Source organism: Oratosquilla oratoria, chromosome 23 (assembly GCF_046742065.1).
Source record: "Oratosquilla oratoria isolate Oo_2021 chromosome 23, ASM4674206v1, whole genome shotgun sequence".
In the NCBI taxonomy this organism is placed as follows: domain Eukaryota; kingdom Metazoa; phylum Arthropoda; class Malacostraca; order Stomatopoda; family Squillidae; genus Oratosquilla; species Oratosquilla oratoria.
The window spans coordinates 8,658,365-8,674,531 of NC_134799.1; the positions used below are offsets into that span (position 1 = coordinate 8,658,365).

The window sequence follows — 16,167 nt, forward strand, 5'->3', positions numbered from 1 at the left end:
AAAAAATGTGTAGAAAGGCACATACATAACACATCCGGGAGTGTAATACGTATTGATTACTAGTCCAGCACGTGATCACACACACATACACACACACATTTAAGTTTATAACTGCTTAAAGATAAGTGTGAATTCAAATATATGTCTACATAGGATTTGCATATTCTTAACACGGAACCATATGTATGTTATCAAGTATATCTCGATGTACATATTACGGTTATGTACAACCATATATAACTTCTATATTTTCTATTTTATTAATCAATATCTCCTAGATGCGTATAGTTGAGTGAGTGAGTGTGTGTGTGTGTGTGTGTGTAGGTCGTTCCCTCCGCTTGATAAAATAGCTCCAGATTAGCCCAACACCGAGGGGAAAGGAGAGGAGGTGTGTGTGTGTGGGGGGGGGGGGGAGTAGTGACTGTACTTCATCGCCCAAAAACCAGCGCTTCTATGTTTGGGAACGACATCGCGCCAAAGTGGCCAGTGAGGTGGTTAAGAAAAAATTTAATGAGGATAAATTGTCATAATAACAACAATAATAATAATAGGATTATAACAATGATAAGAAGTTAATAAACAATAAGTATTATGATAATAATCATAACAATGGTAATAAGTTAATAAATAATAATAATAACTGTTCCCTCCAATTTCACTTAGTGAAAGAGCCGCAGTCCCAAAGTGGCTGGCAACGGTCCTCAGAACCTCCCACAGATCTCTCTGGGAAGAAACGTCGGACTGTTGTCTGTGTTGTGTGAATGTAGGCTTATTTCCACGTCACAGACTGAGAGTAGTAGGGGGAGGAGAACAGTCACCGGCTGTCAGCCTTCCATGTTTGGAAAAGTGTAAGAAATACAGCTAAAGTTGAAGGGGAGAGATCTTACGCCCGGCCTGGAGACCGAATACCGGCCCCTCGGGGCTGCACCTACAGATGGAGGTGAGTAGATTGATGGGTTCATCGTGCAGGACTCTGGCCGGATACGGATAGAGGAACGGAGGAAATCAGTGGAAGAGTAAAGAAGCTTACGCCAGGAGGCGCTGAGTAGCTGCGACCGAAGCCGTCACCTTTGCCACATGATGCGGCTTTAGGGGACAGTTGGGGCTAGGTAATAAACACAGTTGAGAATCGGAGAGGAGTGCGGGATTCGAACCCACTATTAAGCGAATGCGAGACCAGCAAGCACGCTTCCGATGACGCCACCAGATGGGTAAAGACGATGGATAAATGAAGATGAATAAAGAAATATGCAAAATGGTACCGAACAGAGAAGACAAGGCGGAACATAGGTGTGAGTGTGTGTGTGCGCGCGCGTCTGTATGTGCATGTGTGTGCGTGCAGGGTAGGATTCGAACCTGGGTCCTTATCAAATCAAAAGGAAAAGCTCATTTCGAGCCCCTACAATGCATTATGAATCACAGAGACCTTTGCCTCTACCCCTACGGATCCGCCCCCTCGCCCCGCTCCTTCCCAGCCCCCATCGCGACAGCAGGAAGCCTAACAAGGTACTGACGAGGGCCGGGGGGTGGGTGGCGTCAACCTCAGGTGTCAGTGGGCAGACACGCTTGTTTCGGTGCCTCGGCGCCAGAGGTCACACCAGGTCAAACTTTCTTTACGGTGATTTATGTTTTTTTTTTTATTATTATTATCTATTTATTTTGTTATTCGTTTTCCTTGAGGTCATAGATCACTGTGAACGGGGTATTTGGTTGTCGAACACGTTGTTCGACAACCAAATACCCCGTTCACACATCACTTTAAACACCTGTCTGTCGAACCGCGTTCGAGGGACCGTTAGGCCGTGTAAACCCCCTCTAATACACACACGTGCGCGCACACACACGCGAGAATGTGTGTGTGTGTGTGTGTGTGTGTTCATGTCGATTTTCTGCCTCGTTTTCTACACATTTCAAGAAGAATGGCAAAAACGAATAAAAAAAATTGTAACCCTTTCAACACATCGACATACATTTTATCTATTCATTTATTCATTCATTATTATTACTATTATTATTATTATTATTATCATTATTATTATTAACATTTCGACAAATGCCATTCAACTTTATTCAGCTAAAGGAGGGAGGGGAAGGGAGGTAAACAGAAAAGTCTCATCACTTTTTTTTTTTTTTTTTGGGTGGGGGTGGGGGGGCTATCACCTTACTGAAGGCTGTCACCGAAAGACGCAACGCAACCAAATCCCGAAGAGGGACGGACTGGCTGCCACGACCCCAGTGGAATTCAAACCCAAAAATACTTTCATTCTTCTCACCGCGGAAGCACTGTGAACACGATGACATGCAGCCCCACTTTCAATCCCAGTTCTGTCGAGCCAATATACCCCTTCCTCAACCCCCCCCCCACCTCCCGGGGGAGTAATCGAGTGTCTGGTATTTGTTTAGTCGTGGGTTCGAGTCCCGCACTCCTCTCCGATTCCCAGCAATGACTATCCATTACCTGCCCCAACAGCCCCCCAAAGCGCATCATAGGGCAAGGGTGACGGCTTCGGCCGCAGTTACTCAGCGCCTCCTGGCGTATGATGCTCCTTACCTTTGCCTCCCTCCTGTCCTCCTCTCCATCTGCTTTCTTCCCACTTCCCCCACCCCCAACCCACGTTTCAAGCTCCCCCGCACAACGGAAAATGGATTGAGAAAGGAAGAAGACATGGGTCTAGTTCCGAGTTTATTCCTGGCCGGTTTCGCTTTGAGCTCCTTCAGAGTAATGAGATCATTCCTCTGAAGAAGCTCAAAGCGAAACCGGTCAGGAATAAACTCGGAACCAGACCCCTATCTTCTCCCACCTTCCTCAATCTGTCACGTCTCAACAATCAATGGATTATTTAAGAATAAGCGAGCGAAACACACAAAACAACTCAAGAAACTGCGTGGGAGAAACGAAGAGAGGGAGAGGAAAAAGGGGGACGGAGGGAGGATCTCCACTCGAAGGAGAGGGGGGAGGGGAGCAACGGCGATGGGGAGGAGGGTGACGTGAGGACAAAAGTAATGAAGAGGACGAGAGAAGACCGGGACAACCTGGACCTCGGGCGCTGCGGTAGGGAAGACACAGGAAAGAGAGACTATATATATATATGTATATATACATATATATATATATAAATATATATATAATTATATATACCTATATATATATATATATATATATATATATACATATGTATATATAATTATATATATATATATATTTATAAAATATATATATATATATATATATATATATATGTGTGTGTGTGTGTGTGTGTGTGTGTGTGTGTGTGTGTGTGTAAAAGTATACATAAATCTATATGATCGTGGCAAAGGAGCGAGAACCATTGGGTAAACAAGTGTGTGTGTGTGTGTGTGTGTGTGTGTGTGTGTGTGTGTGTGTGTGTGAGAGAGAGAGAGACAGAAAGAGATAGCAAGAGGAAGACAGAGAAACAAAGAGAGATAGAGAGAGCATACAAAGGGCGAAAAAAGGTCCCCAGCCTAGCTGACCGACCGGATGAGGAAAGATTAGATAAGTGTGGGAATTACCCACATGGGAAGGACGCGAGGGACGGAGGCGACATGTGGGCAACATGGACTAAGACGTTCCACTCGTCTGGGACGCTTTGAAGGCGAGAAAGTCTTCCGAAATGATGCAATCATTCGTGTAAATAAATCAGGATAAAACAGTCGAGGCAGTCCACAGAAATGAACATATCGAGTTCGATAAGCGAGGTTACAGTAACGGGGCCTCACGGATGTAGCTCCTATCCTGTTACAATTAGGTAAAAATAATTATGCACACGCACACACACACACACAAATATATATATATATATATATATATATATATAACACACAGGAACCCACAGTCGGAGAAAGAAAAAACTTAGAATAAAGAAAAATACTATATTTCGGCTCTCAACTGTAGCCCTCTTCACTTTCCTGAAGAGGGCTACAGTTGATAGCCGAAATATAGGATTTTTCTTTATTCGAAGTTTATTCTTTCTCCGACTGTGGGTTCCTGTGTGTTATCTACAAATGTGCTACTACATTTCTATTTAGAAATAGCTATATATATATATATATATATGACGTACGTGTGAGTAGGAAACACAAGAGTCTTAGTCTCAGTTTATTCCTGACTAGTTTCGCGGGTATGTTTTCTCAAAGGGTGGATGGTTTTGAAAAAGCATACCTACGAAACTAGTCAGGAATAAACTCAGACTAAGACTCCTGTGTTTCCTACTCCCACTTACGCCCTATCTGAATGTCACAATATATATATATATATATATATATATATATATATATACATATATATATATATATATATATATGTGTGTGTGTGTGTGTGTGTGTGTGTGTGTGTGTGTGTGTGTGTGTGTGTGTGTGTGTGTGTGTGTGTGTGTGTGTGTGTGTGTGAGTGTGTTCGAGAATAGCTGGAGTCCAAGAGCCATAGTTTAGTAGAAAGAAAACGCTGGACTCGTCGTAGAAAAGAGTTTAATTCCGAAGTTTCGAACCCCGTCCAGGTTTCGTCTTCAGGGATATATAATGCCGATATATAATGATTTCCTTTGTATGCCTATGTATATCCCTAAAGACGAACCCTGGACGGGGTTCGAAACGTCGGGATTAAACTCTTTTCTACGACGAGTCCAGCGTTTACTTTCTACTAATATATATATATATATATGCAAAAATAAAACGTTCATATGCACGGTTACAACGCAACACTCGCAATAAGACAACTCAAACAAACCAATCTAAAGAAATGAAGAATAAACACAAAAATCCGCCACCGGTTGCTGGTCAATCAAAGCGAAAGGCAACCAGGAGCATCTCCATCAACTTTATTGCGAACAAATGAAATCACAAACCCAACCATCCACCCACACCCTCTCCCCCGTCTCGGAGGGAGTATATTGGCTTTGTAGTACCCCACATCACGCAGCACGTAGCCTACTACGTGTTGCCCGACTCTGCGACGGGGCCCAGCGAGTTTAAACATACGTGTGACACGGCACCTAGTGTACAATGAATTAGATGAAGTAATGGAATTCTACCGTCAGGTGCCACAGACATTGGGGAGCCGTGGGGGAGGAGGCGGGGGGGGGGGTAAAAGACACACAGGAGGGAAATGTTGGAAAAGGAGGGATGATGGAAATTAGACGTGGTTCAGCATTTCTTTATGTTGTGTGACTCAGGTGGTGCAACGGATGCATAAAACGATTTATGTGCTGGAATAATGGAAGTTATAAAGTGAATAATCCTTTCTTTATGATGTGTGACTGCTCCGTAGAGGAGACAACGGCTACATAAAATAAAGGTCTTTTAGATTTAGATTTCGAGTTTCCTGTGTCTTGATTGTCAATGATTGTATTCAGTGGAAGGATATCCATCCCACCCCGGCGCACCAAACGGGGTTAAACCGGTTTCTATTAACCTTTTCATTATTACAGATAATTTGTAAGTTTGTGCTTAATGACGTGAAGCTATTGAGATCAGGAATTCCCTCTCCCCTCCATTCCCCTCCCTCCTTCCCCCTAGCGCGGTTAAAGGTCATTTAGGCGTTTTCTTTCACGTGCTCAGTACAGTAAAATTCCTTTTATCCGACTTTGGCGGGACCTACCCTGGGTCGGATGTTTGGGATTAAGGGAAAAAATTAACTCATTGCTTTGAGACATTTTCACTTATATACGGTACAATAAAACACAATAAACACTGCAGAGTGGAGCATAGATAACCACCAAAGGCCAAACGTAAACAAACACTGAAACGCCCGCGAAAATAACAGCCGACCTGAGCACCATGAATCGGTAGTGGCGATAGCGGCAACTCAACAACCACTCGACGGTTGGATGTTTAGACAAATTCAACTTTTATCCGACTTGGGGCACTGAAGAAAAAAGTCGGATGTTTGGACTAGTCGGATGTTCGAAGGTTGGATAAAAGGAACTTTACTGAACATCGAAATGCCATTTCGTGTGCGGCAATGCTCCGTTTACATTCTTGTGTGCGATGTACTCCTTGTGTGATTTCGTTCTGGTCAATGTAAATATGATTTTATTTATCTGTGGGCGCGGTACTGTAGCGCGGTAAGAACATAAGAATATAAAAACAGAGAGATTGCATGAGACCATAAGGCCTACACATGGCAGTTTCATGTCCATTACCGCCTGTTATAAAGTTATAAATTCGTTAAGACAATCTTTAAATGACCCCTTAAAACAAGGTGACGCCTTCTTTCGGATATTTTGTTCTCACTAATGCCGCAAGGTTTTATTTAGTTGCAGGGGGAACCACGTGACTGTACGTAGCGGCGAAACGGGCTTTCGACATGGCCAGCGCTCAGGGGGCTCCGTCTACCTAATTAAATCCGACGGCTTGACGACGTCATCATCACACGACCTCAGCTCGGTGCCAGGAACAGGTCGCCATGGCGCCGACATAACAGGGCAATCGATTGGCGATCGTAAACGGCGACGAACGTGTGCCACGAACGTGTTCTAAACAAGTCGCATAAATACCGCAGGACCTCATAGATCTTAGGTGAAGGTGAAGAGCCTACTACGCCAGGAGGCGCTGAGTAGCTGCGGCCTAAGCCGTCACCTTTGCCCTATGATGCGCCATAGGAGACTGTTGGGGGGGGGGGGGCAAGTAAACAACAGTCACTGATGGGAATCGGAGAGGAGTGCGGGATTCGAACCAAAAACTAAGCGAGTGCGAGACCAGCATGCTTTCGATGACGCCACCAGTGCACACACAGGCCTTACCGTGCATGCAAGGCGATCATTTCCTTCCCTGTGTGAATCCCTGGCCTTGTTTAGCTCATTTACATTTCTACAATCCAACTAAAGATGTAGAACGATCTACGAAAAGTCTTGGTTTATTCTACTTTTTTCTGTATTGTGTGTTAAATTTTGTAAATATGAATTCCCAATGTCTAGTGGAAATTTAATTATTCCTCTCTCATTTCAACATAAATCCACTTTCCGAAAGCTAGAAAGGTTACGAAAGAAATTTATTTCTAATTTATTTTCTGTCGTTTTTAACAGAATATGTTCGAAAGAGATTCTTGCCACGCTTCACGAATATATATATATATATATATATATATATATATATATATATATATATATATATATATATATACACACATACATAAATATATAATGGGTGGGAAGAGGAACGACTGGAGTCTTAATCCTAGTTTTATTCTTGACTAGTTTCGCCACAAGCTTTTCAAAAGCTTGTAGCAATACTACTCAAGAATAAACTTGTCTGAATGTCTCAATGTATATATAAATATATATATATATATATATATATATATATATATATATATATATATATATATATATACTGTATATCAAATCAAGAAACGGCCAAGACCCAGCTTCGAACCGGGGACCTCAAAGCGCGAATCCCACACACTACAAGTATACATACATATATATGCGTATGTGTGCATACACACACGTGATATATATATATATATATATATATATATATATAATATTATATATATAATATATATTATATATATACATCTTTATATATATATATATATATATATATATATATATATATATATATTCAACCACAAATCACTTGATACCATGACATCGCAGTCGAGACTGAGAATCGCTCTCAGTCTCGACTGCGATGGCATGGAATTAAAAGTGTTTTGTGGTTGAAAAAAGATATTAATTGATCATTGGGAACCATTCAGTTTATATGTATATATATATATATATATATATATATATATATATATATATATATATATATATATATTTATATGTATATATATATATATATATATGTATGTATATATATGTATATATATACATGTATACACATATATATATATATATATATATATATACATGTATATATACAGTATATATAATGTATATATATATATATATATTATATATATATACATTATATATATATATATATATATATATATATATATATACATATACAGTATATACACATACACATGCATCCATGTACGAGTATATGTATATACCTGCAGACACACCCACACACATACTGAAGTGCCTCCTGTCGGTATGGTTTTCCATGTCAATACATTATCAAAGGTTGCCTGGGGAGACACGGTTCAAGTTTCGTCGCAATCGAGGCCGCTCTCTGATGTCTCCACGCGGCAAGGGTCTGTGGTCTGAACTGCACAACGATTTCTCCAAGTTGGGCCGGTTCCAAGTAGTCGCCACGGTCAGGGGCGGGTGGGAACCGGCCGAGTCTGGTCGTTGCTGGATTCGGGACCGCGGCGGGAAGATGGCCGTTCTTGATGACGGGAACATTGGGTCGTTCTGAACGTTGAGTTGTTTTAAGCGTTGGGTTATTCTGAGCGATGGGTCGTTCTGAGCGTTGGGTCGTTCTGAGCGTTGGGTGGTTCTGAGGGTCGGGTCGTTCCGAGCGTTGGGTTATTCTGGGCGTTGGGTCGTTCTGAGGGTCGGGTCGTTCCGAGCGTTGTGTCATTTTGGGCGTTGGGTCGTTCTGAGCGTTGGGTTGCTTTGAGTTGATTGATTGATTTATGAGTTTTTGGCCGAAGGCCAGGCACTGGGACCAAAATGATCATTCGGCGCCAGGGTTGCCTTGGGAATAGGTCCGTTCTGGATTTAGAGCCATTCCGAGAGTAGGATGGATTCGGATGCTAACTTGTACCTAGACTAGTAATTCATAACTAGGGGACGTCCTCCTCGTACTTACCAAGGAACCATGACCCTTGAGGGAAAAGTAGTGAAAGGGGTGCTGATAAGGGCTACCTATTAAGGTGGACGTAGCCCCAAAGGCTCTCTATTAAGGGTTAATAATTAATCACTGATATTGACAAAGTCTGCATGGAGGCGTAGGTTAATGCACGTTATTTATTTTTTTATTTTTTTACTAATTTTATTTATTTATTTATTTATTTATTTATTGCGAGGTGGCCCTCAAGATCAGGGTCGGGTGACGGCATCTCAGGCGCGCTACAAGGGAGGCAGTAACCACCCACATTCGTCGGGCTGATTTTACTTTTGCGAGTGTCAGCTGATAACAGCCTCGGGGGCATCCGCCGTCGTTGTATCGCCTGCTACGCTCACACTGTAGGAGGCGACTGCTCTCCTTCCTCTGCTTCCTTAAGCCAGTGGCATAGAAACAGTTCCACTAATACAACACAATGACAGAGAAACAGTCTCACACTAATACAACACATACAATCCAACGTTTGGTCCCTGAGAGACCTATGGGAGACCCCGAGGGCTGTCGCCAGCATTTGAGGGGCTGCGTGATTTCAGTCAATGAAATTCAGGATAACTATCATTGTCGGGCCCTGCTGTGGAAGCGCTGTGCCTCGTTGCACTGTTCTTGAACTGAGCGGTGTGGCAGGGATCAGGGATGACCCTTCATCCATGAGGTGCTGAGATGGGATGTACCACCTCCTTTATTGAGACCCTCACTCTCTCTCTCTCTCTCTCTCTCTCTCTCTCACACACACACACACACACGCACACACACACACACACACACGCGCGCGCGCGCGCGCGCACATAAATAGTTAACTCGGTCGTCTGGCGTCCGTTTCACACATACCGACTTTTCGCCGTGCGCCGTCCACTACAAGATGTCGTGCTCTCAATACGCATGCGTGTCTCCGGACGCTTTCACACGTCACGACCACGACCATATGTGAAAGCGTCCAACACCCATGTTTATTTGAGCGCATGACGTCGTGTCGTGGACGTCGCACGGCGAAAAGTCGATACGTGTGAAACGAGCCTTTTACATGCATTTTGCCTACAACCAGGCGATTTTATTCGACTGTGGAAATAAAACCTTTTTTCGCTTTATAAGTAAGCGTTCTCGTGCCTTGGGTAACCCAATTAATATGAAATCAACTCTTTCATTACGATATCGCCCCCCTGCCTCCTCAACTGAAAAAATCTATCGGCGCCAGCCAGTATAAAACTGATCAAGGTAGTTCTCCCGATTGGAAATCCCTAAAACTTGGAAATATCCGACACTTGGAAGGACCAGCCGAATTGGGCTAAGTCGACCATCTTGACCGGCTGAAGAAAACCAGACAAAACCATTCAGGTGCTTGGGGCAAGTGCGACTAGTCAGTTGGCAAACCATAACATTTTAAGGCTTTTATCATCATAATATTGAAAGGAAAGACTGACAATATTCATTATACTTTTGCGAAGGTTATTCTCAACGTAATCAGTATCTGCCATCAAGTCTAACTCGACATTACTCAACCCTAAATTTACCAAACCACATTCGATTCAGCTAAAACCCATTAATATAGTTTTCCTATAGAGCAGCTTTTCCCAACCTTTTCCGACCCTAGCAGCTTACCCTGTAGTCAGGTCTAAGGCTCTAACCAGTCCAGCACCCCGTAACAAATATCTTATTACTAGAAGAATGAAGCGAATGTGTACGAATACATCACTTCCCAGCGCCCCCTACAATTTATTTCAGCACCCCAGACTGGAAAACACTGCTATAGTGTGTATCTCAGCGCATTTTGTCTTCCTTGCTACACAATTATAATAACCTGGCACCTCTCGCAATTGCACTCACATTGTCCCGGGCAAAGGGAGGTGTGGGGCTCCAAATTACTTGGGCACTTATCATGTCATCGAAAGCGCTCCCGAATGCTGTAGAGGTGACACGTCTGTGACATCTGGGCGACGCCGCGCGAAGAGGAAAAGAAGCTCGAAAGGCCGCGGTGCCTCGCGCACAAAGGAACTCAATTAGTTCTGCTCCGCGACACCTTCTTGGGCCTCCGAGTTCGAGGAGGACGTTCTCCCCAGTACCCAAAGGGCACCCCGATGACTTCGGGACTCCGACAACTTCGGAAACGAGAATTGTGTTTCTGTGGTGGCAATTCTCTTCACAAGTAAAATTAGACCTATGCAAGGGTTCTTTTAATAAATAAAATATGTAAGTGGAATAAAGGCACTTGATAAATAATGATTCACCATGGTCTTTGATCACGTGCTAGACTTGTGATCGACAGTTATTACTCTCCCGGATGAGAATTCCATACCTCATATGACCCGATCTATAGGTAACTGTAATCTGAAACAGACACACACACACGCACACGCACACACACTCCTTGTCCAAAGGAGAGGGTGATGGCTTGCAATGTTGTGATGTTTATCAAGCTGTGGCGAAGGCACCGATCTCGGGATTGCCGAATTGGCAATCCAATACGGTACCACTACACCAGCAAGACGCTGTGTGTGTGTGTGTGTGCGCGCGTGTGTGTGTTCATATTACCCTTTCACGTGTTACATCATTACATAGACCTGTCTTCAAAGTACAGCCAAGAACACATACCCTGACGGACGTATGACTCATTGTGAATGACGCTACAACCACTGCTGCTTCTTCTACTGCTACACCGCCTGAGGGTGTTGTTGTTGTTATTATTGCTCTTGCTAATGTTGTTGTTATTGTTGTTGTTGCTCCGGCTCCTCTTGAGGCTCCCACTGGTCGTGCTGCTTCCGCTGCTGCTGCTGCTGCTGCCTTCTACGGATGCCCGCCCGTCTCGTCCAACGCCTCCATCACACCCTGCGAAGTCGAGAGTGAGGTTAGGTCACTATGTGGTACATTATGCGGTTAAGTCACTATGAGGTTTGATCACATTGTAAGAACAGATACGTGATTATTTGCTTAAAATTACGAGTTGGTAATCACACACACACACACACACACACACACACACACACACACACACACACACACACACACACACACACATATATATATATATATATATATATACTGCATATACATACATGAATTTATGTACACGTGATATGTATAATAATGCATTTTAACTGGATCATTTGTAATAAACATTAAAATTCAAACGTTGCATGTGGTCGACACCAAGCAAAGGTCATGCAGATAATCTGAAAGCGTCCAGCTCAGTGTACGTACCACTGCGGATACCCGCTCTAGTCTTGTATTTGCTTAGTCATGGGTTCGAATCCCGCACTATTTTTTATACTTGCACCAATAGTTCCCAAAACGCATACACATAGGACAAAGGTGACGGCTTCAGTTGCAGGTACTCAGTGCCTCCTGGCGTAGGCTCCTCACCACCTTCTCCATACATACTGTAGTTCTTTTAAGAATTAATGCTTATTTGACAATGTTATATCAATACAATTAAATTTATATTTGCAACGTTGCGATACATGACGCTCGAGGCAGCTGCTCGACCAGGACTCGAACCACAAGTCACCTCTCCGACGTCTTCACATACTTTGTTCTGGTTGAACGCCAGGAGCTAAGGTCGGTGTCACACTATCCGGCGGCGCCGTTGCGGCCTCTTGTTGGTTACAGCAAAGTCTCCCTTTATGAGTCAACAGACTCGAAAAAGTTCTGAGTGTCTTAACCAGAGGGAGATGGCGGTCGTTACACATAAAGTTCTGGCTGTCGCCAGGTGATTTTATTAAGTTAATTAAACTTGCAAACCATCTGGGCCGCCGCATAGTGTGACATCGGGAGAGAGAGCGCCAACGTATCCATCTGTTTGGAACTTGCGTTCTCATTAAAGAAGTTCTGGATGCCCTCGGGCAATTTTATTCTCCTGACCCCCCCAACCTCCCCCCCCCCACTATGCAACCTCCCCCCCCCTCGGCCACATTCGAAATGTATATCCAATTGCAGCAACGACTTATTTTATTTATTTATTTATCGGTATAACTTCGACGACTTTTTGGTACCATAGAAAACGGGGAACGCACTTACTTACTATATGTATATACATATATATATATACATATATATATATATATATATATATATATATATATATATATATATATATATATATGGCCGTAGAACCTCTCACAGCAGGTGTCTCAATCCGAGTTACGGAAACAAAAAATCACACAAAGCTTTCTGTCCCCCGGAGGGGGGGGGGGGTGAGGCTGTCATCTACGAAACATGACACGTGTCAGACACGTCACAACTCGTTCGTTCGCTCGACACAAAACTCGTTAACCCTTTCCATCTCGGGGTGCCATTTTGGCACTCGTCCCTCTCGTCCCCAACCACTGGCGCCGAGCGATTTCGTCCACTTGAGGGACACCGCCCCGCCCCGCCTCGCCCCGCCCCGGCCCCCTCAGCAGCTCATGCCCATGAACTCCTGGCGACAAAGCGTCAGGACAACAAATCCAGATAACCTCATCACAGGATGCCAAAAGAAAATAAATAAATAAATAAATAAATGAATAAATCGATTACAGTGGAGAGAGACAGAGGGAGAGAGAAAGACAGACAGAGAGGGAGAGATAGAGAGAGACACAGAGGGAGAGGGAGAGAGACAGAGAGGGAGAGAAAACGCTCGAACATCCGATTTTTTTTTTTTTTGTGGGTGGGTGGGTGAGGGGAGGTTACGGGTCAAGGGTGATTTCGACACCGCAATTTTGGCTTTCCTCTTCTGCTTACCTTTTATCTTCAATGAATTGTCGACCTTTGCGAGTTCTGTTCTGGCATGGGATCGCCCTTCCTCTAATTCCTCTTCCCCCAGGTGGTGGGTGGGGGTTGTCCTTTGTGAATTCTCTCCTAGCCAGGAACTAACCTGATCCCCATCCCCCCAATCCCCGCTCCCCTGGAGAATCCCTGGGATTTCTGTGAAGCAATTTTGACGATCCCAAAATCAAAATCGAGGACATGACGACTGAAGTAAAAAAAAAAAAAAAAAATAAATAAAGAATAATTAATATCCATCTTTGGCGCAAACATTTTGAATAAAAAATATGTTTATAGTCCGCCAGTCACATTATTTTTTTAGAGCCAATAAATACTTGACAAATAAAACTGGCGATTCATATTAGCACAATGACAACGTTGACAAAAAAATATAACGCTTTTAGGATTTATGATCTTTGCGCTGTTTTTCCTGTCCAAAAAAGAAATTTGTAAATTAAGTCGGTCTTCCGGCCTGTTGGAACAACAACAACACCCGCCCTGAGTTCGTCCCCTGAGAAGCATTAAGATCGTGAGTCTTCAGACAGAATAAATACAATTAAGTACGCCAATGTCTTCAAGACGATGGAAAAGGAAGTCCTAATTCTCTCTCTCTCTCTCTCTCTCTCTCTCTCTCTCTCTCTCTCTCTCTCTCTCTCTCTCTCTCTCTCTCTCTCTCTCTCTATATATATATATATATATATATATATATATATATATATATATATATATATATATATATATGCTGGTACATTGTAACAAGTTGATGAAGGTGGAAAAAGAAGTCACGGGTCTAGTTCCGAGTTTCTGAGTTTATTCCTGACCGGTTTCACTCTGAAGAAGCATTAAACGAAACCGGTCATGAATAAACTCAGAAACTCGGAACTAGACCCGTGACTTCTTTTTCCACCTTCATCATATATATATGTATGTATATATATATATATATATATATATATATATATATATATATATACACACACATATGTGTGGGACTGTGGGTGTGTATGTATACACACTCATATACAGAATGCCCTTAAAAACAAAAGTCCAAAAACACAAGGTTATTCCAATTAAATGTCAAGTACGGCCGGGGTGAATTTTTCTGAAATTCCTGTTTCGAAAAAAAAAAAAAGGTTCCCTAATTATGTCTCAGGGGAAAGAAACGAAACACTTAAGGGAAGCCAACGACCCGTTTCATTCGTGCATCGTCATCACAGAAACTCGACGTCTATCGAAGCTATGACAAGAATCTTGGTTGGCCATGTCCTGCTGTTACAAATTATACATTTCCATATAACGTGAGGAATCTGAATATATTAAAAAAAATTCCATCACTTTCTCTTGTTAGAAAGGAAAAAATCGATCAATGTAAGATTATTATGATTGTCAACTTTGTAATAAAGCAGAGGGTTTCTCTTCATCAACGGTTTATTTTTATTATTATTATAATTTGTCTCTTTTTTTTTATCTTTTTTTTGGCGGGTGGTATGTGGAAGCTACATGAATGCTGAGAATTCACGAAAAGGGGGGGGGGAATGGAGTGGAAAAGGTTGAGAAGCACTGGATAGAGATAGAGTGATTAGCAGTCGAAAAAGAAAATTTGAAGGAAAATCAATTTCCTTTTCGTGCAATATTTTCTTTTCCTGCTAAACGCTCGGCTGTTCCGTCGGAAAAAAAAATCAATCAACAAACTTTCCAATACTATAATCAAGTTCTTATTTTTGTTTTCATAGTACTCCTGGATTTTTTTTTTTTTTCTCTTTTTTCAAATTGTAGCGTATCACAATATTGCTCAATATTTTTGAATCGACATACAAACATTTTTTTTTTTTGGGAGGGATGGATGGGTGGGAGAGGGCTAACTGAAAATATGAATTCCCGTGTTCTGAAAATTCTGAAGAAGAAAAAAAATCTGAAAATTGTTGGTAATAGTGCCAAAATTGAGGTTGACTAAACTGACTAAATTTCAAAGATGATGACACATTCCACCTCGACGACTATTTTCCACTATTTTCTTCACATCGAGTCTAGTTCATGTGGAGACATTTTCATAGGTGGCTCATGTGGATCGAGTGGGAATTATGCCATTTACAGAACCACTTGACATCTTGTCATTTTCTTCTTCTAATTTATGCATAACTTGCATGACTATTGTCAACTTCCACTTTTTTGCTTTCTTTATAGATAATCAATAATGATGATAATTAAACCGTTTAACTATACTAGTTAAAATAAGAACAATCCTGGCCCTCAACTCAGCAGTGAAAAATACCAAACCTATTTCTACCTTATTCCAATTAATCCTCACGCTCCGTTTTAGTTTGGGATATTTTTCTCAGGAAAGCTGATAAAATGATTAAGAAGCCCAATAACGGCCCTATGCGCACACGGAGAAGCTTTTGTCCCCGGCTGTGAGGAGAGCGATCGTCGCACGCGGTGACTGACGACCGTCCCCGTTTCCCCTCACAGTGCCATGCCCAATGCCACTTGGCACATCCCGCTGAGGAAATCGCATAGCTAGTACATTATATATATATATATATATATCTATATATATATATATATATATATATATATACTTATATATATGTATATATATATATGTGTATATATATATATACATATATATATGTATATATATATATATATATATATATATATGTGTGTGTG

The 16,167-nt window shown here is 42.2% G+C and overlaps 1 protein-coding gene across 6 annotated transcripts in view; it reads right to left on the bottom strand.

Annotated features, from left to right (window-relative positions):
• Window positions 1–16,167, bottom strand: part of LOC143037958 (tyrosine-protein kinase CSK-like) — a 712,082-nt gene that overhangs the window by 9,262 nt on the left and 686,653 nt on the right. For all 6 annotated transcript variants that reach the window (XM_076206677.1, XM_076206678.1, XM_076206679.1 and 3 more), the window contains one exon: window positions 11,350–11,583. In XM_076206677.1, the coding sequence (XP_076062792.1) occupies window positions 11,350–11,370 (21 nt within the window). In that variant the 5' untranslated portion in view covers window positions 11,371–11,583. The remainder of the gene's footprint in view (window positions 1–11,349; window positions 11,584–16,167) is intronic.